This window comes from Rhinatrema bivittatum, chromosome 2, assembly GCF_901001135.1.
Source record: "Rhinatrema bivittatum chromosome 2, aRhiBiv1.1, whole genome shotgun sequence".
Classification (NCBI taxonomy): Eukaryota; Metazoa; Chordata; class Amphibia; order Gymnophiona; family Rhinatrematidae; genus Rhinatrema; species Rhinatrema bivittatum.
The window spans coordinates 222,491,145-222,513,562 of NC_042616.1; the positions used below are offsets into that span (position 1 = coordinate 222,491,145).

General features: G+C 43.2%; 1 protein-coding gene across 1 annotated transcript in view; it reads left to right on the forward strand.

Annotated features, from left to right (window-relative positions):
• PLEKHA8 (pleckstrin homology domain containing A8) overlaps window positions 1-21,615 on the forward strand; it is a 103,996-nt gene extending 82,381 nt beyond the window's left edge. Inside the window, exons 12-15 of the mRNA XM_029589207.1 lie at window positions 5,718-5,848; window positions 10,562-10,632; window positions 16,498-16,559; window positions 18,100-21,615. Coding sequence (XP_029445067.1) covers window positions 5,718-5,848; window positions 10,562-10,632; window positions 16,498-16,559; window positions 18,100-18,297 — 462 coding nt within the window. The 3' untranslated portion in view covers window positions 18,298-21,615. The remainder of the gene's footprint in view (window positions 1-5,717; window positions 5,849-10,561; window positions 10,633-16,497; window positions 16,560-18,099) is intronic.
• Window positions 21,616-22,418: the final 803 nt, after the last annotated feature.

A 22,418-nucleotide genomic window follows, 5' to 3' on the forward strand; every position in this document is an offset into this window, starting at 1 on the left:
ACCAACAAATATGTGCCAGTATGTGCCTGCACGCTGCTTTGAAAGTTGCCGTCCCTGATCGTAAGCCCTTCTGGAGAAAGGGAAGTGCCAACAGAACCTGAATATAACTCGCCTTGAGCTACCAATGAAAAGACACTAAATATAAGCAAGTTCAACTGACGGTGGAGACCCAATATGCTGCAACTGGCCAGAATACTGACTGGAGAAATGGAATCTGCCTCCTACCAAGCTGCTGCAAACCAATTTCCTTTGGGTTCTCTCCTCGCTGCTGTGTTTAAGTATATGGTCAGAATGTGCAAGGTCTCCTGAGTCCCGGGTTGTAGCTTCTGAGATAACGTTTGCCAAGATGGCAGCCAACGCTTTGCCAGTCGCCCCACCTGGAATGTAAAAATGAGGAGCCCTGTAGGTATAATCGTCTCTTGTCATGCTGGAACTTGTTTGGTTAGCCATAACTAAAATGAAGGAAGCAGTTAATGCTAAAATAGACAAGATTCAAAATTCAGTTTAAAACTTAAAGCTACAGAAAGCACTGTGATACAGGAGACATCTGGTGAAAGCTGAAATGCAAAACAGAAGAACTGGAGAAGTGTGTCTCTGCCAGAGAATGAACATAAGAAATGTATTTATTTTATTTTTAAAAGTTCTAAACTGCCTTCCTGATCTCAAAAGTTTGCACAGAAATTGGAAGTGTTTGGTGTATGGTTCCTTTTTAAGAAATGCCTGACTGAAATATTGCACACCCCAAGGGGTGACATAATTTGACTTCTAAGTGTCTGCATGTTAATAACCCACAAAAAGGTGGATATTGGAGGTAAATGGAGAAATATTCCCATTAACGCGCCAGCTGGGATGTCAGATTTAAGTTGTAAAGGTTATTCAGGAACTAGAAAAATCCCCATGGAATTTCCACTTGTGAAAGCTGCTCTGTTTAATTTCTTTGACTTTGGAACCAGGCGGGTATTGGATAAGGAAGGAGCTTTTCCAAAAGAAGAATGTTTTTGGTTTTGAGAAATAGAAATGGAATTATTTTTTGCTGTTTCAAAATGTTTACTCAGACTTTTGACATACAACGTGTCTGAAATATTTAGAAGCTGAATTTTTACTTCATTACCCACATACAAGCAAAATCTAGTTTAAACATTCACTTTGCAGTTCTAATGGATCAGGTCTTTGTTTCGCAGTAAGACATCTAAGGATCTGGTGGGAAAAGTGCTCCTCCTGAGTATGGAGCACTGAGAGGAGAGGATCACCTTGCTGGAGGCTGAAAAGAATCGCTACGTACTGTTTGGGGAAATTTTAGAACTTAAAAGTTTTGGGGAGAAGTAAACTATTGGGGTATATTCTTTAGTATGTTTGTGTGTTTGTATTAAATAGCTAGTCAGAAAGCAAGCAAAATAACCAGGAATTTTGTATGTTTGTATTAGATAGCTAGTCAGAGGGCAGGCAAAAACCAGGAGTTTGTGTGTTTGTCTTACCTGCCCTACCACCCCTCTCCCACCCACCCTTAGCTCATCCTTTGATTTATAGGCAGGTGACACTTTCACACTAAAAAAAAAAAAAAATCAGCCTCTCTAAAAAGAGAAAAGTTCAAGATGGGTTCGCTGGGCACCTTGATTCCCCTTTTGTAAAAAGGGGACTGGCTATGCTCCTTTGACCTAAAGTATGCATACACTCATATTGAGATCTTCCCCGGTCACAGGAAGTATCTCTGACTTGTGGTGGGAATGCAGCACTTCCAGTATCGGGTGTTGATGTTTGTTTTCGTGTCCAACACACGAGTCTTCACAGAATGCCTAGCCAAGGTGGCGGCACACCTCTGCAGACTGGGAGTGCATGTCTTCCCATGTCTGGATGATTGGCTGGTTAAGAGCATGTCTCAGGCAGTTGTCATCAGGACCATATGTTTGATCATTCAGACATTGGAGTCACTAGGGTTCATTCTCAACTACCCAAAGTCCCATCTCACCCTGTCACCTCAATTGGACTTCATAAGAGCCCTGCTCATTTGCTCAGGCCAAGGCCTTTCTGCCTCACCAGAGTACTGTCACTGTGATGACTATTGCGGCAGAGATTCAACAGAGCCAGCAGATGTTGGCTTGGTACATGTTGAGGCTCTTGGGGCATATGGCTGCAACCGTCCTTGTTACTCCCTTGGCACGTATACACTTGCGCAAAGCCCAGTGGACCCTGAGGTCACAGTGGTGCCAGGCCACTCAGAGCCTCCAGTATTGCATCCGAGTTATCCCATCTCTCCAGGACTCTTTGTCCTTGTGGCAGGTACTTTCCAATATGGTACAGGGGATCTCATTTCAGAGTCTCCTCACTCAAATTGTCCTAACTACGGATGCATCTACCCTGGGGTGGGGAACTCATGTAATGGGCTCTGTACCCAGCGTCTTTGGTCCGCTCAGAAACTTTCTTGTCAAATCAACTTCCTGGAGCCTCAGGTGATCAGGTATGTGCTATGGGCTTTCAGATATTGGCTGTCCCACAAAGTTGTCCTGATCCAGACCAACAAACAGGATGCCATGTGGTATATCAAAAGCAGGGAGGCACAGGATCATACTGCCTGTGTCAGAAAGCGGTCCAGATCTGGTTGTGGGCCCTGTCCCACGGGATGGTCATCAGGGCCATGTATCTGGCTGGGCGGGGAATGTGGTAGCAGACACGCTGAGTCGAGTCTTTAGTCTCCACATGTGGTCCCTCTACCAGATGGTAGCGAATTGGATATTCCTCCTCTGGAGGAGCCTGGACGTAGATCTGTTCGTGTCCCCCGCAACAGGAAGGTGCCACAGTCTGTTCCTTGTACAGGTCAGATGGCAAACCAACTTCTGATGCCTTCACCAGTCATTGGGGCAAGTGTCTTCTTTATGCGTATCCTCCGATTTCCTTAGTGGAGAAGACTCTCTTGAAGCTTCGTGAGAATAGAGGAACTATGATTCTCAGCCCCTTACTGGACAAGACAGGTCTGGTGTCCAGTCCTACGGCAGTTCTCCATCCAGAAACTGATCAGCCTGGGGACTTCCCCAGATCTCATCCCACAAGATCAGGACAAGCTGTGGCATCCCAACCTGTGTGCCCTGATGCTCACAGCTTGGATGTTGAGAGGTTGATTCTGCAGCCGCTTGATCTTTCAGAAGATGCATCTCAGGTCCTGGTGGTTTACTAGAAAGTCCTACGGACTAAAGTGGAGGAGGTTTTCCGTATGGTGTGTGCAGAAGGCTTTAGATCCATTCTCCTGCCCCACACAAAAACTGCTTGATTACCTTCTACAGCTATTGGAGGCTGGCTTGAAAACCGACTCCGTTAGAATTCATCTGATTGCAATTGGTGCATACAACCATGGTGTAGATGGTACGCCCATTTCTGTACTGCCTATAGTTGTACATTTAATGCAGGGCCTGCTTCAGTTGAAGCCTCCCCCTAAGGCATCCTGCTGTGTCTTGGGACCTCAACGTGGTGTTAGCTCAGCTCATGAAAACACTGCGCACCAGTGACCTGAAGTACCTGACTTGGAAGATCATAATTTTGGTGGCGGTCACTTCAGCATGCAGGGTCAGCAAGCTTCAGGCCTTGGTGACTTATCCACCATACACTAAATTTTATCACGACAGGGTGGTCTTGGGTACACATCCTAAGTTGCTGCCTAAAGTGGTGACGGATTTCTATCTTAACCAGTCATTTGTTCTGCCAATATTCTTTCCCAGGCCCCATTCGCACTAAGTCGAATGAGCACTATACAGTTTGGACTTCAAGTGAGCCTTAGCCTTCTATCTGGAGTGGACAGAAGTGCATAGACATTCCACACAACTTTTTTTTTTTTTAATAAGAATAGGTTGGGCATTGCCATTCCTAAACAGACAGTATCCAGTTGGCTAGCAAATTGCATCTCCTATTATGCCCAGGTGTGACTGCATCTTGAGGGTCATGTCAAGGCTCATTTTGTCAGAACCATGGCAGCGACGGTAGCACACTTAAGAGCAATTCCTGTGGAGGAGATCTGCAAGGCTGCAACATGGAGTTCTCTCCACATATTCACTTCATATTACTGTCTGTATAGGAATGGCCGATGAGGCAGTAGGTTTGGCCAGTCTGTCCTTTGGAACCTGTTTGAGGTGTAGAACCCAACTCTCCCAACCTATTGCCCATTATTTGGGTTCAGGCTGTCTCTCCCTCTGATACCAACAACACTGGTGTTGTGCCCATTGGCACATGGTTAGGTGTCAGTTGGTCCCCTTTTGTGCTGGGGAGCAGCCTGTAGCTAGGGATTCACCCATGTGTGAGGATTACCATCCTGCTTGTCCTCGGAGAAAGCAGAATTGCTTACCTGTAATAGGACAGCAGGATGTTAGTCCTCACGAAACCCGCCCATCACTCCACAGAGTTTGGTTTCTCCTATTTTTTATTTTAATTGTAATTCTATGTTACGAGACTGAAGAGGGACCCTCGCATAGATGCTTGGTATAGGGCATGTTGGGCAGGCTTAGCGTGCCTAGTCAGAGTTCTAGAAACTTTGACATAAGTTTTCTGCATCAGGGCTCCATCTGATGATGTTACTCTTGTGTGAGGACTAATATCCTGCTGTCCTTGGAGAACACCAGTTACAGGTAAGCAACTCTGCTTTATGTGCAGTTTATATTTAACACTGGCAGGCAGACAAATCTGATCTTTTTGATTGGGGTATCTAAAGATTTGGATCATGGAAGAGCACTAGATGTGATTTACTTGGATTTCAGCAAAGCTTTTGATATGGTTCCGCATAGAAGGCTAGTGAACAAAATGTGAAGCTTAGGAATGGGCGCCAAGGTAGTGTGTGGATTGCAAACCAGTTGACTGACAGGAGACGGCGTGCAATGGTAAATGGAACCTACTGTGGAAAAAGAACGGTGTTAAGTGGAGTGCCACAGGGATCGGTTTTGGGACTCATTCTGTTCATTATCTTTGTGAGTGACATTGTGGAAGGGATAGAAGGTAAACTTTGTCTATATATGGATGATATTAAGATCTGCAATGGAGAGGACATGCCTGAAGGAGTAGAGAGAATAAAAAGTTATTTAAGAAAGCCAATTCTGAAGGAGCTGCTGCGTGACAAGTGATTTCTAATTTAATCTATAGAGGTAAAAGTGCTTGAAGCAGAGTTTGCTGCGACAGCCTTAAAAGTACGGGATGGTACGTCAGGAAGCAATAGCTCCTGAGGGTACAATGGTTCTATCCGGTTCTAAACAAATTGCAAGATCACAAATTTAATTCTTCATACTACTGGGAACCAGCCAGTCGGGGTTTCAGGATATCCACAATGAATATGCATGAGAGAAAATTTGCATGCATAACATGAAAACCTGACTGGCTGGTGGGCCCCCAGGACAGGATTGGGGGACCACTGATTTAGAGGACAGCAATATAAAATCTTTCATGCTGGGGGATGAGATGCTCCTGACATGGTGAGAAACGGATTTATTTTTTTTTCAGATTGAGAGAAAAATATGCACCTGAAGAAATTTGTTGCATTACTTTGCTGCTGAGGCGGAAAATCACAGTAGGATTCGCTTAAAACGGAACAAGTCTGAAGCATTGCTGCTCTAATACAGGGGCTGCAGACCTTTTTAGCGGCAGGCAGTTTGTTTTGCCTGTATACAACATGAAATGGCAGAGTTACTAACAGTAAACCATCTCATGCTTCCAGCTCTTCAACTACTTAACTACTTTTTTCCTTCCAGAAAATCAATCAGAAATTTATAACTAACAAAGAAGAGTTCACAACCCTTCAAAGGATAGTGCTTCACGAGGTGGATACGAATGTGGCTCAAGTCCGAAACTCTGCTACAGAGGCCCTCTTGTGGCTAAAAAGGTGAACTGCATTTTCCTACCGTATTTACATCTTGCTCATGGCTTTTAAATCAAAGATTTTATTAAAGCAGCAGTCCAGAATAGCCAACATATATTATAGCTTATTAAAATTACTTGTGCCTATGTTTAGAACTGCTGTATAGTGTTAAGTACATTTAGAATGTTGTTAAAAATGGTGGTGATAAAACTATTGCTGTACAGAGTTTAACTATTTGCTTTCTGCTCCCGATTTTCAGTGAAAATGTGCCTGGTTGCATAATCCAATCCCTCCTGGTGGGATGGGCCCCACTACAGCTGGGGGGGCATGTGGACCAGAATTACAACAGAGAAGGAATGTGTATTGTTAATTGTGTACTGCAGACTTTTCAGGAGCTGCATTTCTGCTTTAACATAGATCTGAGCTTAGGAAACTGTTGAAATGAAAACCCCACAAATAGGATGAGCTTCTTGCCCGAAGCCACAAGCTGAGTCAATTTTGGATTTAGCCCATTGGATGAATGGAGATCTAGTTATGATTTCTCTACTGAGTTCTTTGACAAAACCAGAACTAGATCCCATTGAATGCTCAGAGTAATATACAGCATAAAAAGTACACACATGAATAAAAACAGTAAAGCAAATAATACAGTCCCATAAAACATTCACTGCAATCGATATGACACATAAAATGATGTCAAAAGTAGTTACTTATAATAGAATGAAGACTAATAAAATAGAACATAAAACATAATGTTACAACGAATACGTGCAGTTAAGAACCAAGAGCCATCATAAAATAAAATATTTAGAAAACCCGCCAAATAAATCAGAGCCCAGTCTTAATTTCATAATAACCTCAAACGGTAAAAGCCTTTCCACACAGCCATGACTTCAGTGAACACTTAAACCTCACATAATTTGTCTGACTCTTTTCCCTGGGTATGGTAGTCCAGTGGCTAATAACGAAACAATAAGGGGCCAACACTTCCACCACATTACTCGTTAATCGATAACAAAGCAGGTGAAACGGTGAAAATAAATTGAGAAGAGTTTGGACCAACAAAAATATTTTCAAAGGTAAAACACTCAAAATAGCAATTTATTTGAAATATTTGTAAAATATTTGTGTTGGTCAAAAATGTTTTCAGTTTATTTTCACTTTTTCACCTTAATGATTCAGTGTGTTCCAGTTATGTGGTGCAGCACTGAAGAAAATGCCTTTTCATGGTTTCCAGTAACCTGGGTTCTGAAATTCAGGGAGAATGTAAATAGGCTTCATGAGTAGGCCTCAAAGCACAAATTGAAATTACATGGACTCTCTACCCATGAAGCAAGTCTGGTTTGGCTTCTCTGGCAAACCACATCAAATCTAAGTACAAATTTCAGCACCTCTTCTTTTCTGTGGAAATAAAGATCAGCTGGCACGTTTTAGCAGATAGCTGCAGTGACTTAAAAAAGTATTTGATCCCCCCCTAAAAAGTCAGCAGATTTGTGTGGATTACAAATGACACTTATACAGATTACTCCAGACAGTATGTTTATTGCAAACCAGTATGCTCTTAAAGTAAATTTTCAAAATCACAATTCATTATTTCTCTGCATTTTTTGTAAAATAAAATTAAAAACTGAAAAATGCTGCTTGCATAAGTATAACACTCCTGTGCTGTGGAAGCTCCAGATTTACACAGATGAAAGATATTGTCCTAACAATTGGCCTCTACCTGTGACACATTAAAAAAAAGATCAGTTTTTCTGAATAAAAGACCCCCCCTAATTCCAGTACCATTGGTCAGACTGTGAATCTGAAGGAAAGCTGTGAAAATGAAGACCAAAGAGCATTCTAAGGAAATGAAAGATAAAGATATAGACATGCACAAGATAGCAAAAGGCTTCAAATAATATCCAAGTGCTTGGATCAATGAACACTGGTGGATCAGTTGTGAGGAAACAGAAGCTGCATCATACCACCCAGAACACTGCCTAGACAAGTCCGTCCTTCAAAATTCAGCATCAGAGCAAGGAGGAGACTTGTGAAGGAAGCCACAGAGAGGTCAACTATCACTTTGAAGGAGTTACATAGTTCAGTGGCTGAGGCTGGAGTGCAGGTGCACCAGTCATCCATATCAAGAGCTCTGCATACAACTGGCCTGCATGGGAGAGTGGCTAGAAAGAAGCCATTACTGAAGAAAAAGCACATCTGGAGTTTGCCAGAAAGCATCAGAGTGACCCAGCTAAAACGCTGAATAAGGTTTTGTGGTCAGATGAGACAAAAATGGAACTTTTGACCAAAATTCGAAATGCTGTGTGTGGTGCAACCTAACACTGCCTATTCCTCATCAAACACTATCACAACAGTAAAGTATGGGGGTAGCACCAGCATCTTGTTGTGAGTATGCTGTTCCTCAGCAGGCACTGGGCATCTTGTTAAAACTGAAGAACAGATGGATGGTGCAACATACAGGGAGAGGCTGCAAGAAAACCTGCTTCAGTCTGTTAAACTAAAGTTTGGGGGAGAGTTCACCTTTCAGCAGGACAGTGATCCCAAGCACAAGGCCAAAGCAACACAAGAGAGGTTGAACAACAAAAAGATGAATGTTCTACAGTGGCCAAATCAAAGTCCAGATCTCAATCCAAACGAGAATCTGTGGCCCTATTTGCAAATTGCAGCCCATAAGCATCATCCAACCAACCTGAACAACCTGGAGCAAATCATACAAGAAGAAAGGGAAAAATTCCCCTGCAAACAGTGAGCAAAGCAGGTAGAAACTTACCCCACAGACTTAAAGCTGTTTTTGCAGCAAAAGGTGGTTCTACCAAGTACTAGTTTGAAGGGGTTGAATGCTTATGCAAGCTGCAATTTTCAGATTTCAATTTTATTTAAAAAAAAAATGCAGAGAAATAATAAATTGTGACTTAGAAAATTGTACTTTAAGAGCATACTGGTTGGCAGTAAACATAGGGCCTGATATTGAGCTGTATCGGGCTAAGTTACAAGAGATATTCAGCGGCATGGCTGTGTTGCTGAATATCTGCGCACAAATCGCTACTTAGCCAGGTGAGTTATATCCGGATAAGTGAGATAAGTTCTATGGTTAACCGGATTAGTAACACCGCCTTGATCTGATGACTTTTTTTATGCAACTAAAAGTAGACTGATATATATTCAGCGGCTGCTAAATGTATTTATTTATTTATTTGCAGCTTTGGACAAGTTAATCCACACAAACCTGCTGACTTTTTAGGGCTCCGAATACTTCAGTGTCAGTCACTGAATTTACTTGGACTAACTTAAGCCATGTGTGACTTGCTTTCTGGAGCTTTGCTCCCTTAATCAATGCTTGTGCAGAATGAGGCAGTTGCGGATGTGCTAAGCCAGGCCCAGAGAGAGGCATTGCCTGCAGCCTTTTGGTTGCTCTTTATTTCTGCATGTCCAAGTGGACTAATATAGCAACTGTAGCACTTTTATTTTTTTCTTATTTTTTTTTTTTTTTTTGAAACGGATAAGATCAGGTAATATAGGAAGGTGTAGTTTGCAGCTTCTGCCTTGGCAGAAATGATGCTAATCTTTATTCGGTGTAAGTTTATACTTTTGGCAGGCTTCTCTACTGTATCCCCAGGAAGCAGAGAACTAGGTAGAGCGGGGACAAATGCAATCTCTCCTAGAATTCTCCAGGGGACTGGGAGCCAAGCTATTAAAAGCCCATAATGTCATGCTTTCCTATCAACTGATCTCCTGCACCTACCACCCAGGATGTGCTGAAGGATTTACATGGAGCAAGGCTTCCTCCTCTACACCCGTACTGACTCCGTACATTGCACACAAACTCATTGTTGCCCCTTCATTCTTTTTATTTATTGAGCTTTATAAAGCCAAATAGATTCTAGAGTGGTGCAGTAAAAGATGTCATGTATATTTTTTGTTTTTGGTGCACCCAACATGTAGGACCTTGTGTTCACAAGGGGTGTTGCCCACGCCATAACAGTGGTCTGCGCTCTTTAAGGGGGGGGCGCTTTTCGAAAGCTTTTATACATATAAAATGCAGTTTTGAGCATGTAAATGAGCTTTCTGAGAATTACCCCGGGGGTTGTGTGCAGAAAGGCATGTGCGGAAGTGATTTTCGTGTACAATTTTATGCATCTTTGAAAGGGGACATTCCCAGGGTTGGAGTTGGAGAGGGGAATTCATGTAGGTGCGCACTTAGATTAAAGGTTTGCATGAACGTGCTTCCTAGTGGGTGGAAAAGTGAGCGCCAAGGGCACTCACAGCCCCCGCTGATTTTCAAAGCAGACTTGCCGCGTGCAAGTCGGCTTTAAAAATGTGGGTTGAAGCTGGCGTGTACTTATAGTGCGTGAGGATGTCGGCCCTGAACCCTGCTGTTTTAAAAGTGGGATCCACGAGTAGAGCTCATATTTCCTCTTGTGACCGTAGATTGTTTTTTAGAAAAAGCATTTCCCGTCAAGTAAAATGCTGTGGTTGCCTTTGTGGCCTGAGTCAGTGTTAATATATGTGTGCAGACACAGAGAGCAGAGCAGTATTTAGCAGAGTTTCATAAGAGTTAAAACTCAATCCAGCCCGTCTAACCTTTGGAGTTCTTCAGCAGTGTTTTCCTCTTTCCTTGCTCGTTGGGGCTCACCCTGGTCTTGCACACATCCATAATCCATGGGGTTTTTTCACAGTCATGGGCGTTTTGGAAAATTAAAGATGATTTCTTTCTTTCTTTCTTTTTCCTAACAGAGGCTTAAAGTTTTTGAAAGGATTTTTGAAAGAAGTGAAGAACGGGGAAACAAATATTCAGGTAGCACTGAGTAAGTAAAGAAGTATTTCTCTGACGGATTTTGTTTTACTCTGGGGTAATTATATCTTTGTTCAAACTGTTCACAGTCACCAGCATGTAAGAATTTTGTTTCCCAATTATTTAATTACACCCTGCAGCTCTGTAGTTTCCTGTGGCAGATTTTTTCAAGGTTTTGTGACAAAGAGTTAGCAAATTCTGTGGCAGATTTTTCGAAATATTGCAAATATTTGCGATGTAAATAGTGTAATTTTGTTATAAGTTTGGAAAGAGAGTCATTTTCTGACATTTCTGCATCTAGTTAATTTATTTGCTTCTTTATTAAAGGAAAAGGGATCTGAATGATTGGCGCTTGGGAGAATGGAAGGGGGGGGGAGAGGTCTGGAAATGGAGAGAGAGAAGGAATGTCAGGGGTTGGGGAGTGAAGATCTGATCTCAGGCATGGAGGCAGAGAGGGAGGAGAGGATGGGGAAACAGAGGATAAAGAGAGGGAGTGAGGAGGAGGAGAAAGAGGAATCAGCAGTGGGGAGGAGGGGCTGGGTAGATGGGAAGAAATGGAGGATTGGGAATAAAGATGGAGAAGGAGAAGGAAGGAAGAAAGATTGGGTATGGAGGACAGAGGGAGGTCTGGAGATCTTGGAGAAATGCCCTTCCTCTGGCTCCAGCCCTGCTCTCCCTCACATCCCAACTCCTAGTCCCTATTCTCTCCCTCTCTCCATGCCTAATTCTTTTCTTGGTCCCATCCTACCTGCCCATGATCACACCCACTCTTTCTCACACATCCTGACTCCCCAGTATCCCATTACATGTGCCCATCTCCCCCCTCCCTTGTCACACCTCCCACAGCCCCTTCACCACCACACACCCAGCTCCCTTTCCCATAACCTCCCCAATCTCTGTATCACAACCTCTCTCCTGTTTCACACAACCTCTCTTCACCTCTTTCCCCCCAGCCTCTCCCTATGTCACACGGTCACCCCACTCTTTTTTTTCCCCTTATCCCCTCCAGCCTCAATCACCCGATCCTTTTTTTTCCACTATCCCCCAACTTCACCCTGTTTCACACAGCAGCCACCACCACCTCTTGCTTATTCCTCACCAGCCTGCAAGCCCTCTAACCCCCTCCTCTCCCTCCAGCTTGTCTTTTGATTCCCTCCTTCCTTCCCCAGCGCTGGTCACTGTAAAGAGGAGGATCGCAGCAGGACATCAGGCCATGTCGTCTTCCTCTGCCCGCCGGGGCCTGATCGCTGCTGCTTTCAGCTGCGGGGACTTGTATGGCAGTCGTGCCTGACCAGCAGAGGAGGAAGACACGACTTGATGGGCTGCCGCGATCCTACTCCTCACACAAGCAAACACGGATGGATGGAGGGCTGGGGGCAGGGCTTCTATTTGTCAGTAGGCAAAATAGTCCTGTGCCTAGGGTGGCAAAAATCTGGGCAGGGCGGCAGCAGGCTGGCTGAACATTTACTGCCTTCCAGCTGTGCTGCGACTCATTCAGCAGAGAACAGCTCTCAGTTTCCTTATCCAGCCCCTCCCCTTCCTCCATCCTAGAACTTCTGTCCCTGTCCCTGCTTTTCTTCCACCTCAGATTCCTAATCTCGCCTCCCCCCACCCCCCATCTCCAGTGGTCTCTCCCTTCCTTTCCCCATCCCTGCACCTCTCAGCTGCTCCTTCTCCTCATCCCTCAGATCTCTTCCCTATACTCATTCTTGAGATGCATTTTCTTCACCCAATACAAGTACAATAAATTATAAGCCAGGTTTATAAAGGAATATAAAAGATAGAAATCCCTGTCAGTGCAACACAGAATTTTCACATTTTTTTTGCTACAGAATCTACCCCTGAGCTGCCACAGGAAACTCTGGGTCTGTGCTTTAGACCCATTTCCTGTTGCCCAACCTTTCCCGGGAGGGGGAAGCATGGACCCTGGACTACGAAGGACCTTAAGAGGTTTTGGGATCAGAGCGGGAAGGCAACGCTGGTGCCGGTTCCATGGTCTCCCCCGGTGATTCCGTAGGCAGCTACACATTCTGCAGGAAGGGGCAGACGTTTGCAGCCCTTCCTGCACTCGTGGAGTCTTGGGAGACTGTTTCTCTGACATAAGAGGAAGGCAGGTTTCAGCCTGTTCATTAGCCAATGTAAAAAAACTGGGCCATGAGGAGCGCTGCATGCCAGCTGTGGGCAAAAGTGCCTTCATTCCTTCCGCTTCATGTTGAGTTTGGATGAATCTTCAAAATTAGGAAAGCCATCTAACTCTGTGCATTGTGGTATTTGTGTTCCAGGCCAAATAAAAAATATGTACTGCCCGAGTTAAATAAATAAATAAGTGGTATGTCAATATCTCTAACATCGGAGTTTGCTGGGGTTTCATGTCCTCTTCCGTCATCCTGTCTTTTATGGCAGTCCTCTCCTCAATTATCCCTTACTAGAGCAGAACCCTTTCTCATGACTTCATGAACATCTGGGAAAGAAGCAGAGAGAACCTACTGTGCACACCCCAGCCAGCTGGACATCTTTCTCTAATATGGACAAGATACAAAAGGGTTCAGCTCCTGTATCCCACCCATTGTGTCCTTACAAGAAGCCCTGTAATCCAAGACAGAGGACAAGTGTAGCATAAGCCAGCACACCCTCTTACACACATCATGTTCCATAGACAAGCCAGCACTTGATTTCCAGTCTTACAGGACCAGTGACCTAAAAAGAAAGAGAATACATAGAGGGAAAATATAGGAGGTCTTGAAGCTCATGGAAAGATAAATTAGAGATGCAGTCTTGGGTGACCTTGGGAGCATTAAAACCTCATAGGCCACAGTATCCCCACTGGGCACAGGCAGATACAGAAACAGGGCAAGAATTGTATTAGAGATGTGCATTCGTCTGGGACGAATTAGACAGTTTCAATGAAGTTGTGTAATTCGTCCTGTTTCAGCAACCCTGAAAAAGAAGCAAATTTTCCCGCAATTTTGGGAAAATTTGTTTTTCGGAGTTAGTGCGCACTAACCCAAAATTCGGGGCTGCCGAAAAAAAAAAAGGCCCGAACTGTGTGAAACCGAAATTTCCCATGGCGGGCAGATAACAAAGGCTGAACCGAAAGGTTCGGCAGAATCACAACTCATATATATCTTTCCAAAAACTTGGAAAGCAGAAAGTCATCTTATACTTGCCTTCTGTGTGATATCTAGGTACACATCTGCCATGCGATTTTTTTTTTTTTTTACTTTTTTTTGGAAATGTGAGCATGCCTGCGTATACATGTTTAACATTGCTTTAAAAGTCTGTGTGTATTAAATCCACTGACATAACTAAAAGCCAGACCTCTCAGTTAATGATCTTTACATGCTGATAGAATAGAGCCATGTGATTCACTTCATAAACCTCTCTGACAATCACCCTCTTAAATTTTATTCTGACATCCTTCACCACCATAGACTTGAGGCATCACCCTCTCAAATATTCTAATTCTTGAAAATCAGAAACGCAACATCTATTCTCCGAGGACAAGCATGATGGGTGAAATCGTCAGATGGAACCCTGATGCAGAAAACTTATGTTAAAGTTTCTAGAACTTTGACTAGGCACACTGAGCATGCCCTATACCACGCGTCAACATGGGGTCCCTCTCTAGTCTCTCTTTTCCTTGCAGCCAAAAACTTTTGGCTGTTTTTGGCCTTGTGGAAGTGGTTCAGATTTGGTCATGGGCCCTGTCCAACGGGTTGATACTCAGGGCCATGTACCAGGCCGGGACGGAGAGCATGGTAGCAGACAGGCTGAGTCGAGCCTTCAGACTCCACCAGTGGTCCCTGGACCAGGGGGTAGCAAATCGGATATTCCGCCTCTGGGAGAGCCTGGATGTAGATCTAGTTGCGTCCCCTTGCAACAGGAAGGTGCTCAGTTCTTCTCCCTGTACAAGTCAGATGGCAAACCAGCCTCGGACACCCTAGCCCATCATTGGGGCAAGGATCTTCTGTATGCATATCCTCTGATTCCCTTAGTGGCGAAGACTCTCTTGAAGCTTCATGAGGGCAAGGGGACTATGATCCTAATAGGCCCTCATTGGTCAAGACAGGTCTGGTTTCCACTCCTTCAGTAGTTCTCCATCCAGAGACTGATCAGTCTAGGGACTTCCCTCGATCTCATCACGCAGGATCGAGGCAGGTTGCAGCATCCCAACTTTCAGGTCCTGCTGCTTGCAGCTTGGATGTTGAGAGATTAATCCTGCAACTGTTCCATCTCTCAGAAGATGTGTCTCGGGTCCTGGTGGCTTCTAGAAAGCCTTCCACTAGAAAGTCCTGTGGACTGAAGTGGAGGAGAGTTTTCATGTGGTATGAGCTGAAGGCCCTAGATCCATTCTGCCCCACACAAAATCTACTTGATTACCTTCTATACCTGTTGGAAGATGGCTTAAAACCAACTCTGTTAGAGTTCATCTCAGTGCAATTGGTGAATACCACCAAGGTGTAAATGGTATGCCCATCTCTGTACAGCTTTTTGTTGTACGGTTTATGTGGGGCCTGCTTCAATTGAAGCCTCCCCTATGGCCTCACACTGTGTCTTGGAACCTTAATGTTGTGTTAGCTCAGTTGATGAAAGCTCCTTTTGAGCCACTGCGCACCCGTGACCTGAAGTATCTGACCTGAATATTTTTGGTGGCAGTCACCTAAGCACACAAGTTCAGCAAGCTCCAGGCCTTAATACTTATCCATCTTATACAAGTTTTATCATGACAGGGTGGTCTTGCATATGTACCCTAAGTTCCTGCCTAAGGTGGTGACAGACTTCCATCATAACCAGTCCATCTTTCTGTCAACATTCTTTCCCAGGCCCCATTCACACCAAGGTGAACAAGCACTGCACAGTTTGGACTATAAGCAAGCCTTAGCCTTCCGTCTGGAGCAGACAGAAGCCCATAGACAGTCCACCCAACTTTTTATTTCTTTTGATAGGAATAGGTTGGGTGTTGCCATTATCAAACAGACACTATCCAATTGGCTATCAGATTGCATCTCCCTCTGTTATGCCCAGGAGGGACTGCATCTTGAGTGTCATGTCAAGACTCATTCTATCAGAGCCATGGCAGCATTGGTGGTCCAATTGCAAAGAGTTCCCATGGAGAAATCTGCAAAGCTGCGATGTTGACTTCTCTCCACATATTCACATCTCACTATTATCTGGATAGTATTGGCCGACGAGACAGTAGGTTCAGCCAGTCTGTCCTCAGAACCTGTTTGAGGTGTAGAGCCCAATTTTTCCCGCCTAGGGCCCATTGTTTGGGTTCAAGCTGTCTCCCCCCTCTGTTACCAACAGCACTGTTGTTCTGCCCATTGGCACCTGGTTGGATGTCTGTTGATCCCCCTTTTGTGTTGGGGAGTAGCCTGCAGCTAGTGTTTCACCCATGTGTGAGGACTACCATCCTGCTTGTTCTCTGAAAAAGCAGAGTTGCTTACCTAACAGGTGTTCTCTGAGGACAGCAGGATGTTAGTCTTTATGAAACCCATCCGCCACCCCGCGGTGTTGGGTTTCTCCTAGTTTTTATTTTAATTATAATTCTATGTTACAAGACTGGAGAGGGACACATTGTGGACTTGTGGTATAGGGCATGCTGGGCATGCTCAGGGTACCTAAACAAAGTTCTACAAACTTTGACATAAATTTTCCATGTCGGGGCTCCATCTGATGATGTCACCCATGTGTGAGGACTAATATCCTGCTGTCCTCGGAGAGCACTTGCTACAGGTAAGCAACTCTGCTCTATTTAGTAAGTTAGTGAGAGATGAAAATCCATAGATGTAGAAATCAATGACTGTCCTCTGAATGGGGAAAAATTCTTGGGCACAGTGAAATCTAATCTCTTTTTATGTATACTTTTTTTTAAAAGACAACGCGTACGGCGAAACACTACGGCAGTATCATGGCTGGGTGGTACGAGGTGTTTTTGCGGTAAGTAATTATTTTCATTATCGGATTGGACAGATGTCTGTTAAATGCACAGCCACTTTCGTTTTGTGTTGGCTGATTAATGAATCGTTAATTGAGAGTATTCAGAAGCACTGTACCATGCATCGTCCTGAGAAGCCCAGGAATCCATAAATGCTTGCTCAACAGGATTCTGTATAAATAACCAGATCCAGCTTTCTTCCGAGCAAAATGATGATCAAGGGCATGAGGAAGATGGACGAGTCCTGGGCTCCTATTCTTTTACTCAGAGGTGGCTCTGGAGGGCTGGGTCTTCTACACTAAGACATGTTTGTTTCCTGACCCTCCTATTCCTCCTTGGGCTAGCAAGGTTAGGGAGTGCTATGGAGCCAGCTATCTCTACCCTAGGAGGGGAGCTCCAGCCATGGCTGCTCCACAGGAAGGACTACTAGCAGTCTTGGGGTGAACACATACCAGGTTTCTGGCAGTCTGAGGCTCTTGGCCAAATGATTGCTCATGCACTAGGTGGGTTGTGGGATGAAACCCCTGGGGAAAGAAAATAGTTCAAATAAAACATGGCAGTGCCGGCAGTTTAGCTTAAAGCTGTAAGACTTAGAAAGGGAGCCCAGAAGAATCAGTAAACCTCTACATAAAGCTGCTTGGCAAAGGGAAGGCATTCAGCAAGGCAGCTGTTTCTCTAGAGAGGTTTGTAAAGGCTCAGTCTGATGGGGAGGGGATGTCCTAGTCCTAGGAGCAAACTTTTCAGAATGATTGGAGGTGCCAGGCTCAGCACCAGTTAATCCTTTCCTAGACAGAGTGAAAGAGTTTGCTGAATACTGGGGGTGTTCAGGCGCCCAAAAAGCTGAGGCCTGGGAGGCTACTGGTTGTAGTTTTGAGTTATGGCTCAGAAGAAGCCCCAGAACTTGTTTTTAAGACTTTCTTCTGCCACTGAGGGTATGCACAACACATTTTTCCTCTCGGTGTCTCCAGGACCCATTTGGAAAGCTGGCATTTACCTTTTAACTAGGTTTCTCAGACAAATTAGAAAAACAAGAAAATCCAAGAAGACGACAGCTGCAATTTCATCTGCATGTTATTCCCCTGAGGGGCAGTGCGCGTCGGAGCAGTTCTGCTTTAGGGAATGCCTTCTGCTCTGCTTTCACATCGCGGAGCCCTGCGTCTGAGAGGCAGCGTCCCTCTGCTGGATGGTATTGTGAATTTTTGTGGGCAGGAACTTATCCTGATTCTGTTCTCTGTATTATTGCTTCTGCCTGTTTAAAGTACAAATATGCAATAAGCCTGATTTTCTAAGGCAGCAAGGAAAGATGCCTGATCCACATACAGAGACGGGCAGTTTATGTATATGATTATATTCAGGGCTAGAGGTCTCCAGTCTCTTCCAAGTGTGAGATCTCCTGCACATTACAGAGGCAGCCGGGGGTAATATGTAGGGCGAAAACATTTTCTCCGTAACCTGGCAGCTCCTGGAAAATCAGTTTACTTCCATCTAGATATACAGAGAGATTGCATTTATTTTTCTTCTGCCCTTTCCTTCCTCTTGCAGCTGGCGTTAAGGGCATCTCCAACATATGAAGACTTTGTGGCCGCTCTAACCGTAAGAGAGGAGGATGCTGAGAAAGAAGCGTTCAGTGAAGCAATCAAGAGAGACCTTGACCTCTACCTGCCAGCCATGGAGAGGCATCTGGAAGTACTGGACACGCTGTACGAAGAGCACGGTTTGGAATCGGACGAGGTGGTATGACGGCAGCTCCTCCAAAAGTCAGAGACATTTCTCCAACAACGTTTCCAAATGCAATTAGTTTACTTGGATTTTTTTTTTTTAAGAGAAAAAAAGATTGCTCTTTGTATATTTAAAGACGGACTTGTATGCGTGTGTGTGTGTATGGATCGGGGCTTCTGTTTTTTTTTTTGAGGATTTGAATTTGGTATCTCCTATGGCCTGGCAGGGGTTGTGCAAGAGCACAGCGGTTTCTGTGGATTTTATGAATGAAAATTTCCATCTGAAATCTGTGGAAATCGATGTCTTGGTGCAGCCAGAAGGCAGCGCGTGCTCAGCAGCTGTAGACCCCCAGCAGGCTCCACAGCTTACCAAACCAAAACCGCCCCCAAAAAATAAGCTCTGTATATAAACTGGGGTACTTTTTCCCTGCATGGAAACATGTATTATCTTGAATCTGATAACAGGGGTTCTATGTTGTCTCACATGCCTAGGACCCCTAATTATACATAAGTAGAATTTTTTTTAATTAAGCACTTAGTTGATTAAGTGAAGGCCTGTTTCAGGTAGTATGATACCAAAGTATGACATTTTTATTTAGCTTAAATATATGTATTTAAATTTTTTTTGCTATTATTTTTATGAGGAATTTAATCCTGTCACTTACAAGAGAGGAGAGCGTATGTGTAGGAATTGTATAAAAATGAAAGGAAGGAGGATAGAATTCCTGGCCTGCGTTTTAGGGATTTTGGATAAAATGAATAAACCCGAAGTTCCTGTAAAACATATCAGAAGATAATGGTAAATCAGAATAGCAAGCTTTTGCCCATGCTTTCTCGCGTTCACTGGCTTTCCTACTGTAACGCACGTTGGCACAGCATGGCAGTGATGAGATAAGTGTCACGAGGACCCGGCTTAGGGTCTGGAGAAGTGTCCGGGCTGAGGAGAACTAACGCGCCCAGAGGATCAACGTCCCGAATCCAGGACATTCCTAGGAATCAGATAAGGATTTGGATCGCTAAACAACATTTAATGCAAGGAATGAAACTGGTCATCAAAAGAATCACAATTTGTGTTATGCCAAAATTAGCCCAGGTGTGGGTGAAAAAACTGAATTACAGCTTGTACTAATCATGGAAAATCCAATGTGGATAAAAATTCTACAGCGAGAAGAGAATGCTCTCTAAATGGGATGGATTATTCCAAACTGTAAAATGGCACAGGGAAAAAGGCTAGATGTGTGTTTTTTGAGTCCTTGTCTGAATCTGTCTCAAGATTTAGTGAAGGCAATGTTCTAATATAGGAAGATGCCTTCCAATATGTTCAGCTATTACTGAACTGTGTACAGAAATAAGGGGTTGCATGAATATTTCCTGATGCCTATTTTCTTTCTTTAGTACAGAAATGTGCACATTATCACGACCCTGTTCATTTATATGAATTTCTTTGTAACAAGTACATTGTTAAACACTGGAGATATCTTTTCTGGAGTGGGATCAAGATGGCTGCATCAAGTGCCAGCGTTTACTGAACAGAATTCAACTAAACACCTCAATAGTATCAATTCAAAATTATATATGTAAAAAAATGAGGTGTAATAATTTCTAATGTCTATTTGATTAGGAAAAATGTTTTAACAAATTCAACTGAAAAGCAGGGTATCAAAGATGTATAATAAAGTGCATACGTTTATCTGGGTCTCTTGCCACGCAGTGGGCTTCAGGTATTTTCCGAACAAGCACTGTAACTTAATGTCATTTACCTGCTCATCGAACTCGGCAATGATCCAATGCTTTATTATTCATTTATCCTTATGTTAACCAATATTATCATATAAACAGACAGCTCCTTCAAGGTACGCCATAAAACTCCAGGGAAATAACTATGGGGCCAATGCAATAAGCTCCGTCAGTCATCCACATGTTTTTACTCCGATTTGTGTGCGGGTTTTTAGGGGCTAACCTTACTCATGTATATAATATAGGTTTTAGCGCCAAAAAAAACACGCGGATGGCTTAGTGTGGGTGCATGCAAATGACATGTAAATGCCAACTGCAAATAATTCTGCTTGCATATTTTGAGTGCATATTCCTGCCCAGCTCTCCTCATTTGTCCAAAAGCGTTGTTTTTTGTGCATTTTCCAGTATATGCCTGTGTAACTGAAGCTGAATCAGTATTCACTTGAGTTTGAAATGAGCTTTGGGATATATATGTACTTACCTAACTCGTTAGCATTTTACAGGACAATTTACAATCTTTTGTAGGCTGTGACATCTCTTATTGGATCAATGGAAGTTATCAATTTAGCCCATGTCACTTTAAACAGCCAACAAAGGAGCTCTGCAGCAATTTTTTTACATTTAGCGCTGATTTTAGTGCCTGTTTTTCTTATGTTTTTTTGCATCAGGGCTTTAGCTCGTGTTTTGGCGCATTTTTTTGTTTTGTTTTTTAACCTAGCGTGTATTTTTAGCACGGGTCTCATTTGTGTACTTTCATTTTATTATATTTTGCGGGGCCGCTGGGTTTTACTTTGCACACTATCAAAAATTAGTGCATAAGCATAGTTACAACTTTGATGTGGGTTTTTCTACATTGGCCCCTATTTTTTTTTCTTTTTTTTTTTTACAGTGCCCTCATTTAAGAAAGCCAGAGTTACTCCTGCACTGTTGACCTCACTGCTTCAGGAGAGTAAGGATGCTCCTTAGTATAAGTTAAGGTCATTTGCTGTTTAGATATTCAGATAGGCATGATTTTCTATTTCTTCTTCTTGAAAATCTTTCTCCCATCTCCCTCTCTTTCTACCTACCGGTACTTTTTCTTCTACCAGATCACTAGAACATGTTACAGATTTTAGGTGCTAACAACACTCACCCCACAACTCCCCACACCACCCCCATCAGTCACAGCCAGACTCAAGTGCTGTCATCCTTACCACCTTTGTACCTGTGAGGATGTTGCTTTGCATCTGACTCCTTGAGGCTTTTCAGCTGTGAGTTTTTAATTTCTTCAAGCCCTTGGCATGTATCAAAACAGTGTAGTGCTTGCTGGCCTGTTTTAGCGCACACTTTTTATTGCAAAGTACATAGGTTGACAAGCAAATAGTGTCTTCTAACTGCACAGCGCCTCCTTGCGGCGGCTACTGCTGGAACATCACAGACAGAGAGATGCCACAAGTCCCTGAGTTTATTGGATTTGATTTGTTTGGATATGTATGAGGGGTTTATTTTTTTACTTTTTGTGGCTGAAATGAAATAATTAGGGAATAGCCACTGCTTATACTGGTATCAGTAGCATGGGATCTACTTAGTGTTTGGGTACTTGCTGGGCTTGATGGACCCTTGATCTGACCCAATATGGCAATTTCTTATGTTTTTATGAGTAATTTTTGTTACTTATTTATATCTATTTTCTGTTTGGTTTTTTGTTTTATATTAAAAATTTGCATAATTTATAAATATAAAATTTAAAAAGATTTTTTTTCCTCTATAGAAAATTAGGCAAGAAATGGAATCAGCTGGTAATCATGGGCATTATCTAATAGCAAAACTGCTTTTAAAATACTTGTTTCAGCCAATGACAGAGCAGCTTTAAAAGTGCTCAGTGACCTCATGATGTGTTCTGACCTTCCTGAGGTTTCAAGTGAATGGACCTGTTTCTCTATAGGAAAGAAAAAATGAGATTCAAAGTGTTTAGGGCATATAAAAAGCACGATCTGGGGTCACTGGATTCTGTTATCTATAGCACAAATATGAAGGAAATTAGGGGGAGTAGGAGACAGCACCAAAAAGTAGTGTTTACCTACAAAATAAAACAAGGGAAAAGAATGTGGTCAGTTATTACTAATAATTTTTGCAACTTGGCTAGTTTTGTAAATGGTCTGGAAAGATCACATTTAGATATTTTATGTAGAAATAAAATAGATTTTTTTAAAAATTTAAAGACAGTTTCTCTTCTTTGCCTTTTGCTGCTTCTTTGTGACCACAGGCTTCCTGTTCCATTGAGTACTGTAAATTTACAGACACTTACAAACCACAAGTAGCTGGGGGGAAAGACACATTAACACATTATACAATCTAAGTTTAGTTGCTTTTAGAATGTTATAACCAAGTAAGCAGGATGTGAGTTGGACAGAAGGAGATGCTGAC